Source organism: Archocentrus centrarchus, chromosome 18 (assembly GCF_007364275.1).
Source record: "Archocentrus centrarchus isolate MPI-CPG fArcCen1 chromosome 18, fArcCen1, whole genome shotgun sequence".
In the NCBI taxonomy this organism is placed as follows: domain Eukaryota; kingdom Metazoa; phylum Chordata; class Actinopteri; order Cichliformes; family Cichlidae; genus Archocentrus; species Archocentrus centrarchus.
In genome coordinates, this window is record NC_044363.1 from 9829501 (window position 1) to 9855950 (window position 26450).

Consider the following 26450-nt stretch of genomic DNA (forward strand, 5'->3'; position numbering starts at 1 on the left):
AATGCTACATAAATGTGAGTCCATGATTAGAATGCTGACATGCATAACAACTGTAACTAATGGAGACTGAGCTAATACTTCTTAGAATTTAGGTGGAAGTCCCACAACAAGCACAATAACCCACAGTCTACTAACACCCACTCAAGTCAGTTGATATGTGTCTAAGATGTTAGTCATGTGGTGTGGTTTCAACATTCAAATGACTAATTGTCACAGCTGGGTGCAGGCAAGGCAGGGAGGACCTCAGTGCAGGACACGACGAGAGCTAGGTTCAGTCAAGATTTATTGGTTGCGCTACACAATACACTCAAAACATGAAACTAGAAACTTGAAGACTCGAAACTCGAAGACAAAACACACAGCGAAAACGAACAAGGAACAGAGGGAAAACTAAGGGCTTAAATACACACAAGGGGATTAGGGCAAGTGGAAACAGGGGACGACAGGTGAACCAAATGATGACAAAGGGGAAGCAAAACTAAACACAAAGCACAGGGAACACGAGACCGTCAAAATAAAACAGGAAGTGAGTAAACATAACAGACGCAGACCTAACAATGAAAACTTAACAAAGGGAACATACACAAAAAACAAGGGAAACTAAACAGCATACTCAAACAATATATAAGAAACACAACCTGAAAATACAACAAAAGAAAGCTACACAAAAGAAAACTCAAAACGCTGGGCCAGTGGCCCAGGACCATAACACTAATAGTCTATTTCTGTTCAGCATGTTGCATATAACTGCCGTTCAGGCAGAAACACTTTTGCAAAAATAATGACCGACTTGAATGATGATTTGAAGTTTAAATGCACTGCAATATTAAATGTAATGATTTTACCTTTCAAAAGTCAAAAATATGAAGAAAGTGAAATATTTATACCTAGATCTACTTTTAAGATTTTGTAACAATTTTCCTCATTCATTCTTCTGAGACATTGAAAAAGAGGCAAAAATCCCACTGTTTATGAAAAGTTTACAAATCCTTCTAAATGTCATTCTGAAGCATTTCTGTATGATTCATTGTTGACATACAAATTAAAAAGCATTAAATGCAAATTAATGCAGATTGAACATTTAATTTTAAATATATGCCAAACCTGATATAAAAAGGAATAAATGAATAATCAGTGACAAGACTTACTCACCACTCCCCAGATCATCAACAGTGTCGTCGTGTGAAGCGTTAGAAACTAGAAACACTTCCTCAATTACAGAAACATGAATGATTTTGTAAAATTCAGCAGATATATATGACCCCAGAGAAGAGGACGTGCCTACTGTCAGTAATGGTACCGGCAGTATTCTGGAGTACTTCATGGAAAACTTACGTGCACAGGAGTGATTTTATTTTCCTCACAGAGAAAAGACGTGAACAGTGACGTTTGTTGTCACTGAATGAATAGTGATCTTACATACTGATATTAAAAAACAACAACAACTTTACGTAGTATAATTTTTATGTTTTTATTTGTTAAAGTAATACATTTCATCATTTATTTCCTGTGTATAGTACTCTAATAATATACACACATGACGTGATGGGGAAGAGCACACACATCCTTAATTCTGTGAGGTCTAGATCTTCATCAGTGACAACCCTAACCTGAGGCCCAACACTAACCATAATCCTATGATTTGAACTGCCAAGATGAGGGAGAGAAGCAAATAAAGTAGCATATTTTGACCTTACAAGGTTAACCAGTTTAATTGCGACCCATCTATGGTTAGGGTTTCATTAGCGTCCAGCCTTTTATTTAGAACAATGGAAAAGCTTTTAACTGAACAGCTATAACGAGATTTCATTTAAAATGAAACATCTACTATCTGAAAATGTGTTGATTTAGCACAGATCAAAAACAAACCCAACATTAATATTTGGATGGGTTGCAGTTGGCCTGATGGATGTCACAGGAACGGTTGACACAAATAAAAACAGAGTTGAAGGAAATTTGAGCTTCACAAAAATACTTTCTGTGGTTTTTTTGCTGACAGATGTCTGACCAAACGGCTTCCTGTTCATGTCTGAGCGAGAGGAAACATGTCAGCAGATAATACATCGAACATGCAGAGCCTGTATTTACGTGTTGTCATTGTTGCCATCAGTCGGTGAGTCATCTTGAAACACCTCCAACATATGTTGTGAACTTTAGTCTTCATGGCTGTGAGCTGAGGTGCTTTAGTGAGAAAAAATGTGATTGGTGGATGAATTTAGAGTTGGTGCGTTTGGTCCTTCCTCCATATTTAATTTGTCCATTCCAGACACAATGAGCACCGTGACATTGTGTTTTGGCTCAGAAATGGCAGCCATGGAGGATGTGAGCAGCTGAGTGGTCAGTCTTGGGTTGCCTCGTCGTCCTCCAGAGCCTCTGAGATCTTGAAGCAAAGCTGGGCGAATGAGGGACGCTCCTCTGGCCTCTGCAGAGAGAGAGAGGGCGTGGGATATTTGAATACAGGAATTTTTATATTTTTAAATACTTATAATAAGTAAGATGTTTATATTTTGTCGGACCATGGGTTCTTGTATTTTCAGACCTTTCCAATAATCCATGATGGAAACAAAAATAAATTAGTCAATATTCAGCTTTTCTTGCATGCAGCAAAAATTCAAACCTTGTTTTTTTTTTTTTTTCTTGTTCCATTGACACATTTTTGTGTGTTTATATATTTTAATAATAACGGCTACCACAAATGCCTAAGGTAACAATGGGCTCACCGCAGGGCACTCTCACTTCTCAATTTGGAAACTACTGCTAGAAACTGCTGCAATAAAGAGGTCAGCTGAGCTACTTTAAATTCAAAAAGCAGAACAAAACAAAGCATTATGCCGTTTTTAAATTAGCAGTGTTGGGTGTAGTGTGTTCCAAATGAAAGCGTTACTGTAATCACGTTACATTTTTCAGTAATGCAATAATGTAACCTAAATTCAGTGATTACATTACAGTTACAATTATGTCATTACTTAAGTTACAAAGGTTCTTCCACAGACCTGGTGGATTGGGGAGGGGCGGGTTTAGCAAACTTGCTTTTTTCCTTCTGTACACTTGAGCTACAATCAGCTGATTTCAGTTTGTGTGCTTGGAGATGATGGCGTGGTGGGGTGATCTACAGCGTTTGAAGGTATTACTTTTTTTTTTGCTTGAAATGACAAGAGCATGATGGTCGTGCTGCATTTTACTGCTAACGCAACTTTGGCTCTTTGCCAGCGTCCGCACAGACAGCATCAGCCAGCGAATAACCCAGAATGAGTGGTCTGGTTGCCAAAGCCGCATCTTTTGTGTGAACACGGGAAACCCTGGGTACCAGAAAATTGAAGACCAGCTTTGTGTGACTGCTTATCCTGATTGCTGATGTGAGGGTTCTTACTATAATGACTGTATGTCTGTTCCCTAACTTCTCCTGGACGCGTTATTCAAGCTGGATGAAACTTCCTATATAAACGAGGATTACATAACATTTTTATAACCCTTAAATCCTTCCAGGTTGCATAAATTATGTGTAGTAGCTGATCTCAAAACGAACAGCGACAATACATCTACATGTATAGTGTTGATGTTACGTGTATCAATATGCTGCTGTTTGTAAATACATTTCGCTAAATAATTGTTCATGTGGTGAAAATTATACAATTATTTTGTAGCTTAAAAAGAAGAAAAATAATAAATATGTTTTATTAATCCTTTGTTTGGTGTTTATGAACAGCTGTGATTAATGAACATAAAAAAATATAACTTGAGAAATTAATATACACGTCTCTGTTTTCATACATCAGTGAAGTGAATACACTTGCTTCAGAGTACAGAGCTCAGCACTTGTGTTGATAAAGTAGTTTTGAGTCGTGCGCTCTGAAGCACCTCAGTGGTTAAAGGTCTGCGTCTCATGGGTTTGTTGAAGGGGGGGTCCCTCAGCACGTTGCCACATTTTTCAAAGCTGTCCAAAAGGGCCGGATTGGACCAGCTGAAGAGCCAGTTCTGGCAAATCTTTGCCACCACTGATCTGACACATATATAGATGCAGTTGTTGTAAACAAATCTGCCTTCCATGTGCTTTTGGCAAGAACAAAATATGTTTTACATTTTTCTTGCCGTTCTTCCTTTAATAATTTATCTTCATTTACTTATTTATTTTATTTTGATGGTTTACTGAATATCATCTGGGAGTTTACAAGCTGGGCCTCAAAAACAGTATGAATGAAACGTCAAATCATCTCTTTCTGCTGCGATTTTGAACCTCAATGATTTCATACAATTTTCCCATAAAATAAAAATACAGAAAGAAACAAAATTATAGGAGAAAATTAAAGAAAGGCATAAACTCCATCTCTTATTTCGTTGGGTGTGTGCATTTTATAAAATCAAAATTTTCACGCTGAGCACAAATACAAAACATCAGTTTATTAATGATGGACACCAAGTTGAAGCCTAAAGTATTTAGAAAAAAAAATATTTCTGCTTTACTTCACACTTTTGCTCACCTCATGCCAACACAGTTGCATGATGTCATAGATGGCGGGCTTGGCCATTTTGGGCCTGTACAGGCGGTGACCCTGTGTAACTAAGGTCACCACCTCATGGTTATGACTTTGCTCAAATGGCATCCGGCCCTCTGTGAAGACCTCCCACATCAGCACACCTGGACACACAGATATGCAGGTGACTTTAACAGTAATATGAGCACTGAGATTATTTCTGTCTGTTAGACTAAGAAAATGTGCCCGTAGAGTCCAGGTCCAGATTTATTGCTCACCGTATGACCAGACGTCCGACTTGCTGCTGTATTTACAGAAGTTAAAGACTTCAGGGGGCGACCACTTCACGGGAAACTTGGCACCCGATGAGCTGGTGTACTGATCATCTAATACATATCTGCATTAAAAGCATTTAGTAATATCAGACACTTTTCTTGATGTGAGTCATTTGTAATGGGGAAACTGGAGTGACATTTATACCTGGCCATGCCAAAGTCAGACACCTTCACCACCAGAGAGTCGTTTACCAGGCAGTTTCTGGCCGCCTTTAGAAAACAAGGGAGAATAAAAGAGGAAGGAATCAAACACGTGAATAAAAACACTCTGCAGTTCAGCTATCTGAAGCTTCGGTTAAACAGTTTCCCAAGAAAGACCAAACGTGGAGTTACCAGGTCTCTGTGGATGAAGCCGTTGGCCTCCAGGTGGCCCATGCCCTCGCAGACATCCAAACACATACTAAGCAAGTACCCCTGATTAAAGCTGCCCCGCCGCTGCCTGAGGAAGTTCAGCAGACAGCCCTGCTCCATGAACTCTGTGACAATGTAGATTGACTGCTGCTGGCTGCACACCCCATACAATTGCACCAGTTTGGGGTGGGACAGTCTCCTGGAGAGGGAGGCAGTTTTGTGAATTGGAATGACATTTTCCAAGCAGGAATTTCAAACATTTGCTGGTCAAAGATCCTTAAATGTTAATTTCATTCATTGTAAATGATTGTAAATAGAGGATTTATGAACTTTTTCTGAGACAGTCACCTCATAACCTTCTACTGGACATGGAAAGATAAAGAAAGCTACTTTCAGTTGCTCCCTTATTCACAAGGGTGTTTGATTTCCTGACGCAACTCTAAAGGGATTTGTGTCGCCTCCCAGGAACAAACCAAGAATTTTTCACTTATGAGGTGAATCTATATACCACTATACTACGGACCCACACAGATAACAAGTGTTGTTGCAGTACTTTTCAGCCTCCACCAGATGGCAGCAGAGGTGAAGATGAGCTCACACACTTGTAGTTGAATCATATGAACAGACCTGCACACATAGGTTCCTTCATTCCTTCCTTGTTTCCCTCATCATCTCCCTTTCTTATGCTTTCACCTTTTTCTCAAACAGTAACATTTTGATATTTTCATCCCTTACATCATGACCTTAGCCTCTTCAATGAAGTCCTCCTCATACATGGCTCCCTCCCTCAAGGCCTTGATGGCCACTTTGTGCTGAGCACGCCACTTGCCGAGCCTCACCACTCCAAACTGACCGCAGCCCAGCTCCTTCATGAAGGTCAGTTCGTTGGGGTTGATCTCCCACTTTTCTGAAGGAGAAAAAGTTCAAGAGTTACAGGAGCTCAAGATAATTTCCACAAAACACTGTTAATAGTGCCTGTTGCTGCTAAGTGAACTACAGTCCACATCTGAGCTAACATCAATCAAAAAGCATGAATCTTGTGATGGTTATTTTCTAACGTTCACCAAGTAATTTGAAAATTGCACAACAGGCAAATTTTCCATTTGGCCAGACAGGCTTCATTAGACAAAGCTGGCTTTTTTGGCATCGCAGAGTAATTGCTTGATGCCTAATTTAGCACCTCACTGTCTAAACATAGTCTGCTTTGTTACATTGTGGCTAATAAAAACCTTTTTTTAAAGTCACATTGTGAATTTTTTGCCCTTATAAGGAGTTCGGAGTCTGTTTTGTGCTAGGAGCCAGACATTTGTTGGTATTGTGATTAGTGGACAGTTTCAGCTGTCGTTACGTAGTGTTGTTCAGTGCTGTTGTTCACGTCACTTCAATGAGAGTCATTCAGACACTGAGGGTTCATTTTTGATTCATCGTTGGCAATAAAAAGCATTTGGTATGTGAAAAAGTAAAAAATAGACAGTTCACAGTAAAGACTCACCATAGCTGAAGCCTGCAGTGGATGGAGCTGACTTGTCTTGTTTTCCAACAGGATACCTCAACCTGGCTACAAGGCCTGAGAGAGACATGTAAAGAGACCAACACTGTACAAAAGTGATCTTTACTTGAGAGCCCTTCCTGAATGACTCTTTCTCGTGCTATTTCTAAGGGGGATTCCACCTAAGTCGCATATATCCACAAATATATTTTAGAATTATTACCTACAGTTTGTGGCTGTAGGTGAGGACTGAAGGCTAGATCAAAGCTTTCCCTTCATTCTGAGCTCTCTTTTTAACCACCACACTCAGTTACAGTGTCCTCATTACTGCAGCAATTGGCACAAATATGCAAATATTATTATTTTGCCTCTCACTGCTACAAGCGACTGCATTTCAGTGACATACCAAGGACTCTGGTCACTGCATTGGTGTCACTCCTTTTCTTTGTCAACATTCCTTTGGTATGAATTTGAGCATGTTAGCATCAATATAACAGAAATGCATTTCCACCAGAGAAGATCTGGTTCTAGAACTGGTTGCTTTCAGGAGACCTTACAAACCAACTGGCATTTTCTGCTGATTTGCAGATGGACTGCTGCATTACCCTATAAATGGATCTTCTTTGAGACTATGACTGCAGACCAGGAAAAATCAAGCAAGATGGCAGACCTTGTGTTACTTATGGATACTGCACAGTCTGTATAAGGTAGCTCTAACTGGAAGGTTGGCGGTTCGATCCCTGACTGCTCCAGTCTGCATACCAAAGTATCCTTGGGCAAGATACTGAACCCTAAGTTGCTCCCAGTAAATTCACTGGTGTTAATGTGTGCGTGAATTTTAGATTGAAAGTACTTAGATGTAGAAAAAAGGGCTTGTATGAATGTGTGTTAATGAAGACATGTTGTATAAAGTGTTTTAAGTCCTCAAGTAGAAAAGCACTATACAAGAACCAGTCCATTAACCATGTGTATAATGAGTATGTGCGATGCAAATACACTTAAAAAGACCTTTTCCATAGTTTTTCTTTCTTCAATATGTACATTGATGATCATACCAAGATTCATACCTCAAGTTCACCGCAGTCACCAAAATTTCAAGTTGTGTACACAAATTGAAATTGAGAAATTGTCTCAATTTCAGACAGGTCTACTATAGAAAAAAAAACTCAGGATTTATTGACAAAGTATTTATTTCGTTAAATAAATATTAATTTATTGCCTCATTAAGAAATGGATGGATGTTTTCTTCATCTTTATGTTTGGGCATGAAAGGGCAAACATGGAGACTGCCATGGAGAGGAATAGTAAGAAAGCAAAATAGCAGGCGTGACAACATGTGATACATCAGAAGTGGCTTTAAAGAGTGGAGCTGCGGTGGAGGTGGATTACAAAGTGGCTTGCAGCAACTGTAAGCAGGCTCAAATAGCATGCCCTGGCCTAGCCTAGCATGACATTAGCTATTGGACGAGTATCATCTGAGCCATGAGCTGGCAGTGAAATTAGCTGTGCAGCTATTTTAGACGAGAGCAGCAGTGAGTAGCTAGAGCTAGTTACAAGAGGGCAGCGGAGCGAGACTCTTGATCTGCCTGAACTAGAATCAATTTCTCCTTGATCAGGCATCAGCCAAGATATGTATTTCTCCCAGGGGGGCAGCAGGAAACAAAGAAAATAATCAACTGATATGCATCAAAAATTATTTACATTTTTACCATGACATTTCTTTCTGCTTGTCTCCTAAACAAAGGCTTAGGGGCTGGCGTTGGGGGATGTCGCCGATGATATGTTAGTGCCTCAAAGGGTCAGACAAGCAATGAGTGAGTTAACTACAGTCACCGACACAGGCACAGGGTGATGCTTCTCTATGTTACCTGCTGCATTGTGTTTGTGGTATTCGATCAGGTCCGGGATGGAGCTGAACAGGTGTTTCTCAGCCAGATAGAACTGTTTCGGTGAGCTTGTTGTCTCCTTGATATGGTAATGTTTAATAGCTGCACCTCCCTCCCTACAAACACAACATAACCACAGTGGGATTGAAATCAAGCTTATAGAAGCTTTTATTACATAGAAAAATAACTGTCACAAGAGTGCAGAATTACCCTGAAGACTTGGTGTAGAGAGAAACAGTGTAGGCTCCCAGGGTGCTGGAGTTTCTGACAATGAATGCACCTTCTTTGTCCTGCACGGGACAGCGCAGAGACAAAAAAAAAGGCTGAAAACTAGATCAGATCTGAATTAGGTTAGTTTGTGATATTAACATATCAAAGAATATTATTGTCTATATTTGTCTAACCCCTCAACATCTACCAGGTCACCGGCAATCTGAATAGTGTTCAGGTTGGGTTTTGTTTTAGCCATGTGCTAAAGTGACAGATTTTCAGAAACTAGATGCTGTCTTTCAAATAAAGTTTGCCTTTATTTTTTTCATTTATAGGCTTGTTTTCCAAAAAAGGCAAAAATTCCATAAAATGAGTGGAATTACAGGCCCAGTCAAACGTTTGGCTGGTACTGTAAACTGAACCCAAACCCTGATGCTAACCTCAGATAGATCTGCAGTAACCTAAGGAAAACACTCAGTTCATCCTTTGTTTGATACATCCCATTTTAGCTCTGCCCTCTTTAGGCCAGCCACACATTTTGGGGAAATTTATTAGAAAGTTGAACACAAATAGGTATGGTGAGAGGGATGCTGTACTGAAAAATATAAAGGAAATTAAAAAATGAAGAAGAGTGTCAGAGAAACAAGTCTGCAGGAAATAAAGACAAAGAACCAGAGAAAGAGGAGAGAGCCTAACCTCCTTCCTCAGCAGCTCCTCTGCTTTGTTCCTGTTGATGTTTTTGCTGTACCAGCTGGAACAAACAAACCAGAACATGAAGCTGTCTCCAGTCCTCTGTTTTATCAAATGAAGAACTTCCAGCCGGCTGAATCCAAATGTCAAGAGTAAAATGAGCCAATTCAGATTGTACTGAACTGTATCAACCAGCTGTGAACAAATTTACTTAAAAAGTAAAACATTGTTCTCCAAATGGCCACAGTTTCTCTTAATCAGTTTACAATGGCAAAAACTGAATTTAACATTCAATTAACGGCATCGTGATGGTGACTCAGGAAAGCTGAAAGCCAATCATGGGAATCCAGTACTGGATGGAAGCATTAATGAAAGACAGGGAATACAGTACAAGCAAGCTGGTTTTGAAATAAGAGGTTTTTTTTTTTAACTCATTTATTTTGGCAAAAACTCACTTTAATACTGCTGGTTTTTGTCTGAAACATATATGAATACCCAGCACAGATTCATGGCAGTTTGTAAACAGTCATAAACTCTGCACATGATTTTTCATCCGTCCACTCTGTTCTAACATTTAAGTTTTTTGGTTTCAGATAACAGGAATTTTTTCTTGCTTAGTTTCAGTTTCTAGATGACTATTACAGCCTCAGTCAGAAAATTACACGTTAACTTTGGAAACCTGTCAGATGTACTCAAGTTAACGCTGTTAACTTACAAATAACTCCCACTGTGGCATCAAAATCTAATTGAGATGTGGCCCAAAAGTACCTCACCCAACGTGGACCCAAATGTTTGGTGGTTGGCTACATGTTCAGTCCAAAGAAGGCATGCTTGTGTCTTAGCAGACTCAGTAAATGGTGGATTTAAACAACCCTCCAGATATTTGGATTCAGCCAGACATCAAAGTGTAACTTTACTGTGGAAATGATTAGCACACTCACACATACTGGACCAGGTTTCCAGATTTCCTCTCGATTACATAGTTACTTGGAATGTATCCTTCCTCGCTGTGAAAGAAACACACACACACACACACACACACACACACACACACACACACACACACACACACACACACACACACACACACACACACACACAGAAAAAGTCATTCATGCTTTTTTTTTTCTCCTGACACAAATGAGAAGCCTCTCGCTCTTTGAACTAGCTGCTTTTAGCAGACCTTTGCTCACTGGTTTCCTCTTCAGTTTAGAATTGATTTTAAGATTTAACTGGCCATTTTTAAAGTAGGTTCAAAGGTCTGAACTGAAGCTAAACAGAATCTAAAGTGTCCTTACTTTTTCCATCAGGGCCCCTCGACTTTAGAACGACCCGTCTGAGGAGACAATGCTCCTGGAACCACATGGACTTTACTTGGAGTCCACCCACATGATGAGAGGCTGAATGTAGAGGAAGCAGATTATTGTTCTGTTGTTTGTCCAATCCATTTATTTTTGCTGTAGATTAAAAACATCTGTGTTTAAAATTAAAAGCTATTAGACAAGAGATCAACATCCCAGCTTTTATTTCCAGGAATTTACGTCTGGATCTGATACAAACACAAAGCTACATTAAATCTCTCATCATGTGAATGGACTCCAAATAAAACACAAGAATGTCTTTTCAATTTTTCTGGATTTTCTTTTTTTGTTTTTTTTGTTTTTTTTAACCTTGACCCAGTTATAGGAAAAATTGAATCGGGTGATCTAGAGGTCACGGGCCATCATTCATGCAAATTCAGCATGAATTGGACTTTTTGCTGTAATTCTAAACATACCAAAAACAATACCCTGTTCCCCCCTGTGTGGTAATGAAGTCTTGAGGGTCACAAAGTCCCTTTTGTCTATCTCAGTGGCTTCCTGCAGCTTTGAGAAAAAAAAACTGTCAGCCCCCCTCAGCCTCCTGGCAGTAGAGTCTTTAGGTGGCACAAACAGAAGGACAAGTTCTAGAACATATAAGAAATGCTAAAATCATAATGAATATAAACCACTGAGGATAGTGTCCCTTTCTGTGATTAGCATTATTATGATAAGAACTAAGTCCTGTGAATTTAAACATCCTAGGTCACATCATTCTTGTTCTTGAGTTACCTTGTTCACAAGAGAACTTGACCTCAAGGTCACAGAGATTCAAACTCGTTCAATATTTTTAGTACATGCATCTATGATATCAATTTGAACATGTTAGGTCACATTATTCTCACATTGTCATGTCCACAAGATTGATTTGTTTGGGTTCCCTGACAGTGCTGCTGATACAGTATCTTTGATCTGTAGGTGGACTTCAGCCAAAATTAAACTCAAAATGACTTTTTTTTTTTAATTGTAACTATTAAGCTGTTAGGGCTGCTATTTGCTTGATTTATTAACAAAGTAGACTACATTTTATTTGATTCATTCACGCACACACAGGTAGGACACAAAGTGGCCTAAACATGCTAACAGTATTTTTATTCTTTCCCTTCAAACTTCTTATTATGATAATAAAGCTTTCTGATTTCACCTTCAGTGTGTATGAATATCTGTGCAGCATGAACTCACTTATACTTGTTGCGTGCCCTGTACCAGTTGACATCACACTTATCCATGATGACATACTCCTCGCCTTTGAACAGACTCAGGTCATGAGGCTCCATGCCGGGGAAGTCATACAGAGCCACCACCACCTCCTCCTCCTCCTCGTCTTCCTCATCGTCCTCGTCATCATCCTCAGGGGTCGGGGGGGTGGGAGGAGGATTCCGACGCTGCAGGAGGAGTAGAAGTGACTAAAGGCTCGCAGATTTGAATGTGTGTGCGTGCGTGTGTTGTGGTGTGTGTGTGTGTGTGTGTGTGTGTGTGTGTGTGTTACCCTCTCTTTTTTTACACTTCTCTCCAGGAATCGGGGGTAGAGGTTTTCTGGAAACTACAATAAAAGGAACAGAAACAGCGAGTGAAGCACAAAATTGAATATTTTTTCTTCTGTTTATCTCCGTCATCATCTCTGCTGTCAGATCACGGTGACCTTTTGACCCCTACACTTTCCAGTCACCTGTGATGCTGCTGTTCCTGAGGCTCACTATACTGTTGCCCAGCTGCAAATTTAAATGTGCCAGTCAATGCTTTAGCTTTGAGCTTTAAAGGTGAGTTCCTGTTTTTGTTTTTCACTTGGTGAATCAAGTGTTTCAAAAGCTACAAAAATAACTACGACAAAGAAGCAACACCGAGTTTTCAAAGGTTCACTCTCCTGCAAATTTATAACACATACTGACTGATGGCAAGGTATTCTACTAGCTGTGGCATACAGTACAAGTTTGAGGAACTTTACCAAAGTGCATTTCAGTTCTTGGCTTTGCTTCACTACATTTCACTGATGGCTGGAGTCCACTTTACGCACAAAAGGTTTAAATTTAAAGAAATGGTTGGTTCACTGAAGCACTGTGGCTTTAACTGTGCATCCGAGTATGGAAAATGGCACAAAAATAGAATTTAAGCACAACTAAGTTGCTGGTGACGTGTTCCTGCTCCACAACAGAGTGTTATAACACCCTGCCTCACAGTGTGGTAAGATGGCTATTGAGGTCATCAGCACAAGCCCACAAAATGAATCAGTCGCCCTCCTTCCTCTCCTTCCTCTCCCCTACATGTAGCAACAATACGCGACCTCGCCAGAGCCCAAAGCATTACTGATGGGACTGCTCTCAGCTTGGCCACGACCTGTTTGACCCCTGACCTCAGGCAGATGTTATAGGTCACCAAGAACTCGGACTACCAGACCATGACAGTTTCGTTCCTAAGGCCATTTCCACTCTCAAACAAAAAGAACAGTTGAAGTTACAATAATGCCCTCTCTCCTCTCCTCGCTCTCTCTCTCTGTGGTGGTTTTGGGGGTGTGACTAATGTAATTTTTTATATCATAATTTCGACATGTACCTCTAATGCACCAGCAGCACATCAGAGCTACAACTACACCGGCACTCCCAAGCTCACTGTATCCTGGATACAATGTCAATAAAGGCTTTTGTTTCCATTCTGTTCTATTATGTAACACACGCACAATGAATTTTAAATACACAGAAACGACTCAACAGATATTAAAATTCATATTTACGTCAATCCTAGGCGGAAATAAAATGAGTGCGGTGAGAGGACATGAGCTTATCAAGCAGCTAATATGTGTTGCTAGTGTTGGGTAACCTGGCTTCCAGAGCTCCAGGTCCACGGTTCACCTTGCAGGTTGATTAAATCCTGTGTGTCAAAATGCTTTAACTGATGAAGACTGCACTGACCCCTGACCCCTACTAATGACTCGATTTTCATTGGAGGTTGATGGTTTGAGCAGTGTGTGCCTTGCTGCTCCTATGAAGACATTCTGGACAGCTCTCCCTCGTTACAAGCTCTGTTTGAAATTTTTTTTTTTTTTTTTTTCCGTGGCACGGGATATTTATGGTAACGGAAATTCAGATGGTGTACAGAAAGAGAAAGATTTGTGTGTCAGTCACTTACTGTCTTCTAACGGGTTGTACTGTTCACACCCTAGTGCCTGTTTTTCTGCTTGGCGACAGCAGAGCCACAACCCATCCTGCCAGAACTGGGGGTGAAACTTCACCAAGACCTCCGGGTTGTCTTGATCTCTGGATGCACACAAAATGCACAAAACTGAAACAAAATCAGGTCTTTGTTGTCTAGATTAATCTGAGAAAAGATTTTCCATGAGAGGCCATTGACTGCATATAAACTAATGTCCATACATTTTTACATGATGACAACATTTGCATCTCTTGTGAGGGCATACGCCTTCACAAGAGATGCAAATTACCCCTGTGAAATGTTCAAATTGCAACCACACTTTGTGACAGCTTGATGTCAGGAACCCGTGACTGTCCACAGATGAGTGGGTTCCTCCTTTGTGATACCTTTCCAGGCCTTTACTGCAGCTGTGTTCAGTTGTTTGCTTGTGGGCCCTTCTGCTTCAGTCAGTGAAGAATATTCCACTTCGTTACACTCACAAACATTCGGTTTTCTTTCACAGTCTGTTCTGAGTTATTGTTCATCTGTACTTTCAAGCAGCACGCAGCCAACTTTGCAGCATGTGGCTAAATCCCTGTACAACTTCACAAGTTCATCTAGCTCCTCCCCCACATCATTAATGAATACAGTGACCCATTGCCATTTGAAGCCATGTGTTTACGAACTGTTCCAAGTCCTTTAAATATTTTTTTCTTCCCACCATTTAGACTAACATTTAAAAAACACTATTCCTGACCTGGTTTGACTGTTTCTTTCTTCTTTTTTTTTTTGATCGTCTAATTTTGCTCTTTCTGTTCTTGAGGGTGATTTGTAACTTGAGCTAAGTGTTCTTTATTATCTCTTATGAAGTCTGATAATAAATGTGTACCTCCTGCAGAGTGTTCTTATTTAGCTGGATGTTTCCTTTACCATGGAAAGGATCCTGTGATCATCCACCACTGGCATCTTCTGTTACATCTGGGTCTTTGTATGTTCAGAGTTGATCATTTTTTTAAAAAAACAATATCAAAATGTACCAGATTGGTGTTGATTCACCTTTCTAATGTGTGCGCCCTGTCTCTGATTAATTTGTTCTGGCAGGCTAAGGATGGCCTGTTTTATTTGCACTAAGGCTCAGTTTACCATTTGATGTATAAACAGCTTCCACATGTAAATCCACTCTTGAAACAACTCCAAACCCTTTGCCCTTTGCTTAATTACAATATAAATAATGAAAGAACAGTCACACGGCTTTATGTTACAAGCTTTTGAGTCAAGTCAGAAAGCAGAAAAGCTGCAATTCATTTTTCATCCAATTTATTCATGAATGCACTCAAGAGGAGAGTTTGATGAAATTCAAACATTTTCGGAATGTTAAATAATAGTGTCCTGAATAATGTCCAAATGTATTCCCAAGTCGAGAGATGCCATCCACAACTGAAGCAAAAATATGTCAATTGCCTTCTGCTAGCTTAGGGGTAATAACCTACATGTATACTGCAACCAGCCACCTGACTGAGAGTGCGTGGTCTATAGTAGGTAACATTACTACACATTTTACCCATTGAAGTGTATATTCTGTGAAAAACTTTGAGATGCATCCATTCATATGCCTGGTGACTAGCATTTATTTTTTTATAGAGAAAATTTGTATCTTTGGAATGAAGTGGGAAATAAATGACATCAACAAAATAAAATGATTATCACTTTTAGTGCATCTCCAGACAGAACATCAGTAATGATACAAATTGTGAGACAAAAACCATGAACTAACCATTCTTAGCTTTGATAAATTGGGTCAAATTACTAAGCAGCCCCCAAAACATTTGCTAAGGAAAATTAGAAGATAAATTTCTCACGACAGGCACAACGAGAACAATGGAAACAGTGGAGGGGTACTGGCGAGGTCTTCGCATGTGTGAAAACCAGTTTCAGCGGTGTGGTTCAAAGTGTGAAAAACATCTCTGCAGTAGTTCAGAGATGCTCAGAGTATGATTTCTCTCTCACTATAAACCCTGAGTATGTACATTAGTTTTGTTTGCACTGAACAGAACAGGAACTGACCATCTTTGAGGCTCTGGACCCATCGGCTTCTGCTGTTGTGACTCGGAGCAAATACATAGAGGGTGTTGTTATCGTACACCACCTGGACACAACACAGAAAAAAAAACTGTCTGCCAACACAGTGATACATATATTTAATTTTAACTTTAAATGTAACTACAGGTCAAATTTCTAACAACATCAGGGAGCATAGCTGACCTGTTGGCCATTTTTCTGGGGGAGGATGCTCTCAGACATTTCCACAAATCTTGCACTACTCCTTTAACTCGGCAGCATGACCACACAGAAAGAAGACTCTGTGGTTGCAAATGAAAGTGTCACAGTGAGAGTTTGTACCTGAAAGGGGTATTTGTTCTGGCAGGGGATGATTCCGCCTCCATTCTTGACAATCTCCACACATCTGATGCGACTCAGTTCGATGGAGCCCCTCTTGAACTTCTTCTATTGAGGCAAACATGTCAGAAATATTTAATTTTATCTTTGTAATATTAAGCAAATTGTAGACTTTCACATTCAGACATTTTGTGCTGTCGCACCATATTTGCACATCAGCAACAATTAAATGACTGTCATATTATTTATGATGTGTAACCTCCTACAAAGTGCTATTTCCTCCAGCAGTATTTTTGATTTAAACTGCGATAAGGGCCCTCACTGCATGCAGCCACGTGGGCGTTCCATTCAGAACTGAAACTGCACATGAAACGGTAAAACAGGGTGTTACTTGAAGCTTTACAAGATACTTTCATTATCAGATGTATTTATCTGCAGAATTTTAAGGGAATCGTTAAAAAATGCTGATTGATGACATTTTAATGATTGATGAGAAAGAGAGAAATGTCTGCTCTGGTTTGGTTTAAAGTGAAAGAGCGACTGCAGACTCATAGGTTTTTCATGTTCTTTGATGAGACAAATGCATTCTGGTATTATTTTTTTCTACCAAATGTGTAAAAATCAGCATTTCAAGGGTTCAAGAGTTTTTGCTTTGACCCAAAATATCATGTCTGAAAAGTGGGTAATAAATGTCCAAATACCAGTTTTTATCCTAAAGTAAGCTAAAGAATACTGAGCATATGGTCACGTTTCCCTAACAAGTGAACAATCATCGAATCTGTGGTCCTAAATGCTGAGCCTTACGTTAAAGTGGACCTGTCATGCTTTTCCTCATTTTCTATCATACATGTATTGTTCCCATGATGGATAATAATATTAAACATTTAAAGTTTTAAAATCATGTACAGATAATCCCTGTGAGCCAAATGCTTATGCTGGAGACTGCCCTAAAGGCTCATTGTCCGACAATCTTGTTTTTTCTATTTTTGAGACGTCACAGAGAGGGGATATCCCTAATATGGTCATAAAAAGCCTCACCCACTCATTTCTATGTGGGGCAGCCAGTCAGAAGAAGTTGGCCTGAAGTAAAGCTGGCCTTAAAGGAGGGGATTTAAGTAAGCTTGTGGGAGGGGCTGCATGAAGGTCCAGTATAAAGTAAATAAGTCTTGTTTTGGTATTTTAATCATGCAAAGCTACTCTAGTAGCTAATAAAATCATGCAGCTGGAAATGAGCAGAAACGGTCCACTTCCAGAAAAAAACAATCTGTTCATGTTTAAAAAAATGCAAATATAACTAGAATGTCAGGGACCTAGTAGCTCATCTGTTTTATGATTCGTCACAATTTAAAGGTTATTGTAATGTGTGAAGTACAGAAAGAAAGTGATACAGAAAGAAAGGTACCAGTCAAAAGTACCTGGAGATGTACTTTTGACTTTGGTTGTACGGTCTGTACCTTGCAATATAAAGTCCCTTGAGGCGGTTAGTGTTACTGCACAAATTTCTGAGAGTTAAAATCCAGGACAAACTACAGTAAAATCTGACCAATACTGTAGGAGGAGAACCAACTAATGGATGGACGCTCCACCATCACATAAAAATGATATAGAACAAATTAACAGAAACAAAAAGTGACCTCAGCTCTTCCATCATAGTATGTCAGCTGGCTCTTGGTGAGGACGAACAGCCTCTCCTTGTAGTTCAGCGGCGACGTCCTCTTTTTCTGCTGTGAACGCTTAATCAGCAGCTCCTCCAACAGCAGCTCGGCACTCATCCTGGTCCCGCCCACAGCCTCAGCCCATTGGTGGAAAATGTCAGACCTCAAAAGGATGGAGCTGGTCTAAAGAGAGATGCACAAATTTTGATGTTTAACACATTCCCAGAAAGCCCCCTCCTGTCTGATCATTTCTTAGTAACATTTACATTTACTTTAATGGATTACACAGCTGTGGGGAATAAGATTTATTACAGTAGAAGTCTTTCTGAAAGTGCTGTAACTAAGTTTAAGGATCTAATTCCTTCATTGTTATGCTCTTCAGTGCCATGTGCCAACACAGTGCAGAGCAGCTACCTAAACTCTGCTCCCAGTGAGGTCGATTATCTCGTCAATAGTTTTACATCCTCACTGCGTATAACTTTGGATACTGTGGCTCCTCTGAAAAGGAAAGCTTCAAATCAGAAGTGCCTGACTCCGTGGTATAATTCACAAACGCACAGCTTAAAGCAGATAACCCGAAAGCTGGAGAGGGAATGGCGTCTCACTAAATTAGAAGATGCTCATTTAGCCTGGAAAAAGAGTTTGTTGCTCTATAAAAAAGCCCTCCGTAAAGCTAGGACATCTTACTATTCATCATTAATTGAAGAAAATAAGAACAACCCCAGGTTTCTTTTCAGCACTGTAGCCAGGCTGACAAAGAGTCAGAGCTCTGTAGAGCCAAGTATTCCTTTCACGTTAACTAGTAGTGACTTCATGGATTTCTTTACAAATAAAATTTTAGACATTCGAGAAAAAATTATTCATAACCATCTCAAAGATTATTCTTCATGTTCGGCTGCTTTCAGCACTGCTGGTATTTGTTTAGACTCTTTTGCTCCAGTTGATCTTTCAGAGTTAACTTCAATAGTTACTTCCTCCAAACCAGCAACATGTTTGTTAGATCCCATTCCTACTAGACTGTTCAAAGAAGTCTTTCCAATTATTGATGCTTCAATCTTAAAAATGATCAATCAGTCTTTATTAGTTGGTTATTAGTTAGTATTAGTTTATTAGTTTATTAGTATGTACCACAGACCTTCAAGGTGGCTGTAATTAAACCTCTGCTTAAAAAGCCATCACTTGACCCAGCTGTCTTAGCTAATTATAGGCCAATCTCCAACCTTCCTTTTCTCTGAAAGATTCTTGAAAGAGTAGTTGTAAAACAGCTAACTGATCATCTGCAGAGGAACGGTTTATTTGAAGAGTTTCAGTCAGGTTTCAGAATTCATCACAGTACAGAAACAGCATTAGTGAAGGTTACAAATGATCTTCTTACAGCCTCTGACAGTGGACTCATCTCTGTTCTTGTCCTGTTGGACCTCAGTGCAGCTTTTGATACCGTTGACCATAACATTTTATTACAGAGATTAGAGCTTGCTATAGGTATTAAAGGTACTGCACTGCAGTGGTTTGAATCATATTTATCTCATAGACTCCAATTTGTTCATGTAAATGGGGAGTCTTCTTCACACACTAAGGTTAATTATGGAGTTCCACAGGGTTCTGTGCTAGGACCAATTTTATTTACATTATACATGCTTCCCTTAGGCAGTATTATTAGAAAGCACTGCATCAATTTTCATTGTTATGCAGATGATACTCAGCTTTACCTATCAATGAAGCCAGATGACACACATCAATTAATTAAACTGCAGGAATGTCTTAAAGATATTAAGGCCTGGATGACCTCTAATTTCCTGCTTCTAAATTCAGATAAAACTGAAATTCTTGTTCTCGGCCCCACAAATCTTAGAAACATGGTGTCTAACCAGATACTTACTCTGGATGGCATTACTTTGGCCTCCAGTAACACTGTGAGAAATCTTGGAGTCATTTTTGACCAGGATATGTCCTTCAATGCACATATTAAACAAATATGTAGGACCGCTTTTTTGCATTTGCGCAATATTTCTAAAATTAGAAACATCCTTTCTCAGAGTGATGCTGAAAAGCTCATTCATGCATTTATTACTTCTAGGCTGGATTATTGTAATTCATTATTATCAGGCTGTCCTAAAAGCTTCCTGAAAAGCCTTCAGCTGATCCAAAATGCTGCAGCTAGAGTACTGACAGGGACTAGAAAGAGAGAGCATATTTCTCCCATATTGGCTTCTCTTCATTGGCTCCCTGTTAAATCTAGAATAGAATTTAAAGTTCTTCTCCTCACATACAAGGTCTTGAATAATCAGGCACCATCTTATCTCAAAGACCTCATAGTACCATATCACCCCAACAGAGCACTTCGCTCTCAGACTGCTGGCTTACTTGTGGTTCCTAGGATACTTAAGAGTAGAATGGGAGGCAGAGCCTTCAGCTTTCAGGCACCTCTTCTGTGGAACCAGCTTCCAGCTTGGATTCGGGAGACAGACACCCTCTCTATTTTTAAGATTATGCTTAAAACTTTCCTTTATGATAAAGCTTATAGTTAGGGCTGTATCAGGTGACCCTGAACCATCCCTTAGTTATGCTGCTATAGGCCTAGGCTGCTGGGGGGTTCACATAATGCACTGTTTCTCATTCACCTTATTTACACCTTATACTCCACTCTGCATTTAATCATTAATTGATATTAATCTCTGGCTCTCTTCCACAGCATGTCTTTCTCTCCCCTCAGCCCAACCGGTCGCGGCAGATGACTGCCCCTCCCTGAGCCTGGTTCTGCTGGAGGTTTCTTCCTGTTAAAAGGGAGTTTTTCCTTTCCACTGTCGCCAAGTGCTTGCTCATAGGGGGTCGTTTTGACTGTTGGGTTTTCTCTGTATTATTGTAGGGTCTTTACCCACAATACAAAGCGCCTTGAGGCGACAGTTTGTTGTGATTTGGCGCTATATAAATAAAATTGAATTGAATTGAATTGAATTGAATTGAATTGAAATTGAATAGAATTCTCCCATCCAGACAAATGCTCCTTTAGATTTGTGGTTCCAAGCAAGCATGTCAAGTAACCAAGGAACTTATTTATAGAGAATAAATAAATTCCTAGAACCGGGTCTCCATCAGTTTGGCCACGGACAGGAAGTCCTCCTCTGTCTGTGCCCACATCGGTTTCTACTGAAGTACAACTGAAGTAGAAACTGATTCTTTTTCCTAAATTTGCTTGTTGGTAGTCTAGAAGGTTTATTTAGAGTTATTTAATTTCATTTTCTGGGGAAACCTTTTTCATAAGAACTTTACAGTATTTTTGGCGCCTACATTCTGAGGAAGTGCAGGCATTAAAACTGAGCTTTCACTATGACCTGTTTCTGTCTGCCCCCCCCCCCCCCCCCCTCCCTTTTTTTAGAGCTACAAGGTTTTTTTCACCACTGTCTGTGTTTACATGTAACATATACTGACTTTCCAGATAACACAGTTTCCCATGTTTCCAGGGTGATCTTCCTTGTTTCGGCTCAGTCTTTATTTTTATTTATTTATTTATTTTAATTAGCTTCCTCTTCTTTGTCATAATAAAGGGGCTATTTTTATTTAAGGAACTCAGAAAGGGTTTTAAAGTACAAACACTACACTTGGATGTCTCAATAAACATACACACAAAAGCATCTTTATGCTGTATATTCTAACAGATTTGACCAGATTTTTAAAGATTTTATACTATTTACTTTAGGAGTGTATAATATAATTTATTTAGTTTTCTTCTTTGTTCTAAGTCAAAGGGGATCTGTGTAACACCAGGAAAACACCACGAGAGAATTACTGAGCTTTAATATCTTTGTACTCATTGTCCTCACAAACGATTAGTTTACTCACTTCACTATCAACTCATTATACAGTGATCACAGAGTTAGCTTGCTGTCTTGGTTTGAAGGCGTAAGTATCTATTGAGGGTTTTTTTGTTTGTTAGTTTTTTAAAAAAAAACATGTTTAGTAGAGATTTCTCTTAGCCTTGTCCACCCTAACTGGAAAACTCAAAAACCAGTTTATGTTTTTGATTATCCACTTAGCCATTACTCAAAGCTTCTGTCTGACTTTTTATCTGATTTAGGGCTCAGTCGAGATAAAATAATTACAGTGGGTGATTTTAACATCCATATAGATGCTGAAAATGAGAGCCTAAGATGAGGTCTTTGGTTAGATATCATCTTAGAAACATGGTGTCTAATCAGATACTCTGGATAGCATTACTTTGGCCTCCAGTAACTCTGTGGGGAACCTTGGAGTCACTTTTGACCAGGATATGTCCTTCAATGCACATATTAAACAAATATGTAGGACTGTTCTCTTGCATTTGCTCAATATTTCTAAAATCTGAAACATCCTTTCTCAGACTGATGCTGAAAAGCTAATTCATGCATTTATTACTTCTAGGCTGGACTATTGTAATTCACTATTATCATGTTGTCCTAAAAACTCCCTGAAATACCTTAAGTTGATCCAACATGCTGCAGCTAGAGTAATGACAGGGACTAGAAAGAGAGAGCAGATTTCTCCCATATAGGCTTCTCTCTCATTGGCTCCCTGTTAAATCCAGCATTGAATGTAGAATCCTTCTTCTCACAAACAAGGTCTTGAGTGATCAGCCCTTGTGGTTCCTAGGATAATTAAGAGTAGAATGGGAGGCAGAGCCTTCAGCTTTCAGGCCCCTCTTCTGTGGAACCAGCTCCCAGTTTGGATCAGAAGAATCCAAACTCTCTATTTTTAAGATTAGGACTAAAACTTTCAAAAGGGAGTTTTTCCTTCCCATGGTCACTAAGTGCTTTCTCATAAGGGGTCGTCTAATTGTTGGGGTCTTCACTCTATTATTGTAGGGTCTTACCTAACAATATAAAGTGGCGACTGTTGTTGTTTGGTGCCACATAAATAAAAGTGAACTGAATTGTCATCAATTGTGTTTGTGCTGTCAGCTCCTTTTGGAGTACTTTAGAGGACTTAACCAGTAAATAATTTGCTTCAGTATTTTATAATGTGTTACATAGCACTAACCAGCATACCTCCAAACAAATTATGTATGCATTTTGTCCCAATATGGTCCAAAAACTTGTACAGCGCTGGCCAAGAAGCAAATATTGTGATCTCAAAATGTCCAGAAACCTGTGGTTGACAGCCTGGTGGGAGCTGTTGTCTGTCACATACGTATTATTATTATTATTGCTCAAAATAACTCAAAAAAAACAGCTCAAAACAAGCCTACAAACAAAATTTGGTTGAGGACAATAGTAACATTTTCTTTTGGTCTGATGCATCAAAATGCATAATACTAATATAAAAAGTAAGCGCATGTGGCAGCAGCAGTGGAGAATAATACTGTGCACACATTACATACATTTGATAACATAATTTGATATAATTTCACGGTCACATCAGTGTCGTCTGTTTATTCTGTTACCAGAAAGCCATGCCGTCACCACATCGCTAGCAGGCACTGTGCAACTTGATGACCAGACCCGACGTTGGCAAGGTAGGAGCAAATTCCGGTTTATGTTTGCTTGCCTTCATTCATGTGGCTGTGTGTAAAATTGTGAAATCAACAATTTTCATACTACATCTCTAGCTACTCCGAAGGGTAGTTAATAAGTGTCTTATTGGCATTAAACAGTAATCAAATATTTGTTACCGGTCTATTGTGGTTCCACTCCTTAGTCAAAGGTCAAATTGCTCCCCCTCTCACTGTTTTTCATTCGCATTTCAGGAAGTGGACAAGCATCCTTTGACTATAACTAGTAATCTACAGTAGAAGACAAATTCATGTATAATCTTCAAAATATATCTGTCCATAAAACAAGCACTTTCTGCTTGGGTACAGTTTTTATTTTGAATGGCCCGAACAAGGGAGGGAAATGCACAGATTCTTTTGATACTTCAATGTAGTGTTCTTATTTCCAACAGCACTTAAATGCAGCAAAAGGAAGGAGACGCACACGCGCTCCCGGTGTTTTGAACCGTATCGCGGCTTGTACACCTGTTCTCAGGTGGTTTAACGTCTCTGTTAAGGTTATTAAAAAATCTATGCAGTCCAATTAAACACTGCCACTGAAGCTTTACAGTACAGCAGCCCACGGCAGGTCCAACAAGATCACTGTGGTGTCTTTTGACACTGACAAACGTTTTGATGGTGATTCTTTTTAGTAGCGCCGATATTTGCTGCGTCCTATTCTATGTTGCATATTCACGGATGAGCGGTGCGTCTCAACTCTGAAGTCAGACTCGCTGGTCCGCGTTTTCGTTCCCGGACAGCCGCACACTTTGCGCATAAAAGGCGCATGATTCAGGGAAACTTAGTTGCGTGGCTTTAGAAATAATGTTTCCTTACCTTCGTGCCTCATTTTCCAGTTTTTTTCTTTCTCTCACTTCGTTGGGGTGCGTTTACTTTCCATGTCGCTGTGAATTACAGGAGCGGGATTCAGGAAATGATGAGAAACACACCACCAGACGGACACGCGCACTTCCTCGTACTGCGCTTCCGCACAGCGAGTACTCACTGAGTTACGACTGATTTAGACTTCTGCGGTGAGTCTTTATAGAGCACAGCGTAACCTACGTAATTAACCGACCAATTCACCAGCATTCATGCTTGATCGTGGTGATAATTACCTCGTGGTCATATCCTGGTGTTTTATGCATAGAAAAATAAAATTTTGGGACTTTCTTCCATTCTGAAACCCAGTTTTTAGTGGTCACTCAAGTTTTTCCGCTTCTTTGTACATTCCTTCATGTCTGATTGGATTCTGATAGTTTCAGCCATCTCCTTCCAGGAATCTGCTGACATCTGTGAGTCATTATATTTAGGTGATGATTATTATTATTCTCTTGCTGCAAAAAAGTAGGAAACAGCTTTTTCTAGGGAGGTGTACATCAGGTTACAGGGTTTCAGAAGGGTAACATGCACAGGCTTCACAACTCTGTGATCGGCCTCGGGCTGTAATTCTTTTTTAAGCCCTTACCGCACTGTTACAAAGACAACATCTCACATTCTCTCACTCACTCACTCACACACTCACACACGCACACACACACTGTATTCTGTATTTTTTTAATATAGCAATGATCACTCTTTGCAGTAGCATCATTCCAGCTTTTGATCAGCACCATGGACAACAACCGCAGTCAGAGAATGGACACTTTTATTCAAGCTTGTGCTGTAAACTCACACGACTCATCTTCTTCAGCCAGGCTACAACAAGCCCAAAACCATGCTAAAGTAACATGCAGACAAATAATGTCTGTACGTATGGAAAGAAAAATAGGGAAGTACATTAACAACAGGTCCTCACAGACTAACTGGATGCATTTATGGAATTCCTTATTCAACGGTCATTTCCAGTGGACCGTCTGCTAGATATAAATGACACACATTATATTATGAGTGCATAATACTCACCCATCAAAATGTCATCATTCAGGCCCTGTGCTCAGCAAACTCATTGACAGCACTGATCAAATCCAAAGTCCTGGAGGTTTACTCGTCCTGCTCTCTTCTCTCCTTCCTCTTTTGGCCAACACAACTCACTGCTGTGCCGGCAAACTACTCAATAAGATATTCAACGGCAAGTAAACTGGCACATAGCTGATGTCATCATGCATTTTATACAGACAGCAGAGAGCAAGGTCAGGAAGTACAAGTAATATATCTCCCAGCATGCCCCTCCACCATAGTCAGTAGAGTGTAAAATGACTGAGTAAATATTTGCAGAACTTCAATTAAATTAATCAGAAAACATTAGGCCTTGGTCCCCAAGATAGAAATATGACTTCAACAAAGTGGAACTCTTATGTCCATGTTACTGTAATACTGGGAATACAAGGAGGGGCTACTTTGAGAGTCATTTTGATTGGGTCCTTCCTACCTTCAGAGCCCTGGAAGTGTAATTAATGGTACTGTAAATGTGTCTGTCTGTGCATGGATTTCCATTCGGACAGCATATGGAGAGGAATTTTCACCCACTACAAGTGTGCACCCTTGCAGTCCTCCAAAATCCCAACTGCATATCACTGGATGCGGATGACTTATACATCATTTGAATACTGATTGGGTGACAAGTGGGCCAGAATGAGAATGGAAGAAGCATGAAAAGCACAGACAGAAGCTGCAGTGGACACTTTTCATTGTTTTTAAAACTCGGTTTCACTTCTGCCCTTCATATCTTAAACCTTCACTCCTCTCCACTCCTTGCTGATGGACTGACAGACACTCTCTAAAGACAGACGTGGACTGCCTTTGCATTACTCCCACTGAAGCATAATTTCACTGTTAGGCATAGATTAAACACAGAAGTATAAATCCCCTGTAACCCACAGGGAAAACATTTATAACTAGAAGCACTCAGAGAGCGCAAACCTCCGCCAAGGCCATAGGGTCACTGACGCTGTAATACGTGTATCTAAATGCTGTGAAATAATCTTGCATCGATCGCATTGCATTGATCGTCGCCTCCCTATGTTGTTTGATGGAAC

General features: G+C 39.8%; 1 protein-coding gene across 2 annotated transcripts; it reads right to left on the minus strand.

Annotated features, from left to right (window-relative positions):
* Positions 1-1499: 1499 nt before the first annotated feature.
* tec (tec protein tyrosine kinase) lies at positions 1500-24450 on the minus strand. 2 transcript variants are annotated; one of them, XM_030753641.1, is made up of 18 exons: positions 24310-24450; positions 17949-18152; positions 16318-16422; positions 15982-16063; positions 13915-14040; positions 12286-12334; positions 11974-12180; positions 10375-10440; positions 9440-9494; positions 8744-8823; positions 8516-8649; positions 6651-6725; positions 5894-6065; positions 5141-5357; positions 4953-5017; positions 4751-4869; positions 4479-4636; positions 1500-2422 (listed from the first exon to the last, which is right to left on the minus strand). In XM_030753641.1, the coding sequence occupies exons 2-18, from the start codon at positions 18084-18086 to the stop codon at positions 2339-2341; spliced, it is 1932 nt and encodes a 643-aa protein (XP_030609501.1). In that variant the 5' UTR covers positions 18087-18152; positions 24310-24450; the 3' UTR covers positions 1500-2338. The 2 variants fall into 2 exon arrangements, with proteins under 2 accessions (XP_030609501.1, XP_030609500.1); XM_030753640.1 differs by lacking the exons at positions 15982-16063; positions 16318-16422; positions 17949-18152; positions 24310-24450 and having other exon boundaries at positions 11974-12176; positions 12281-12334; positions 13915-13983.
* Between the last annotated feature and the right edge of the window lie 2000 nt (positions 24451-26450).

What these genes read in the sequence shown, in the direction of transcription:
- tec (XM_030753641.1), bottom strand. Translation starts at nt 18,086, where the DNA reads ATGAGTGCCGAGCTGCTGTTGGAGGAGCTGCTGATTAAGCGTTCACAG. An exon ending in GTCGGACGTCTGGTCATACG is followed by an intron (nt 4,637 to 4,750) that starts GTGAGCAATAAA and finishes CTGTGTGTCCAG; the next exon opens with GTGTGCTGATGTGGGAGGTC. An exon ending in TGCAACTGTGTTGGCATGAG is followed by an intron (nt 2,423 to 4,478) that starts GTGAGCAAAAGT and finishes CTCTCTCTGCAG; the next exon opens with AGGCCAGAGGAGCGTCCCTC.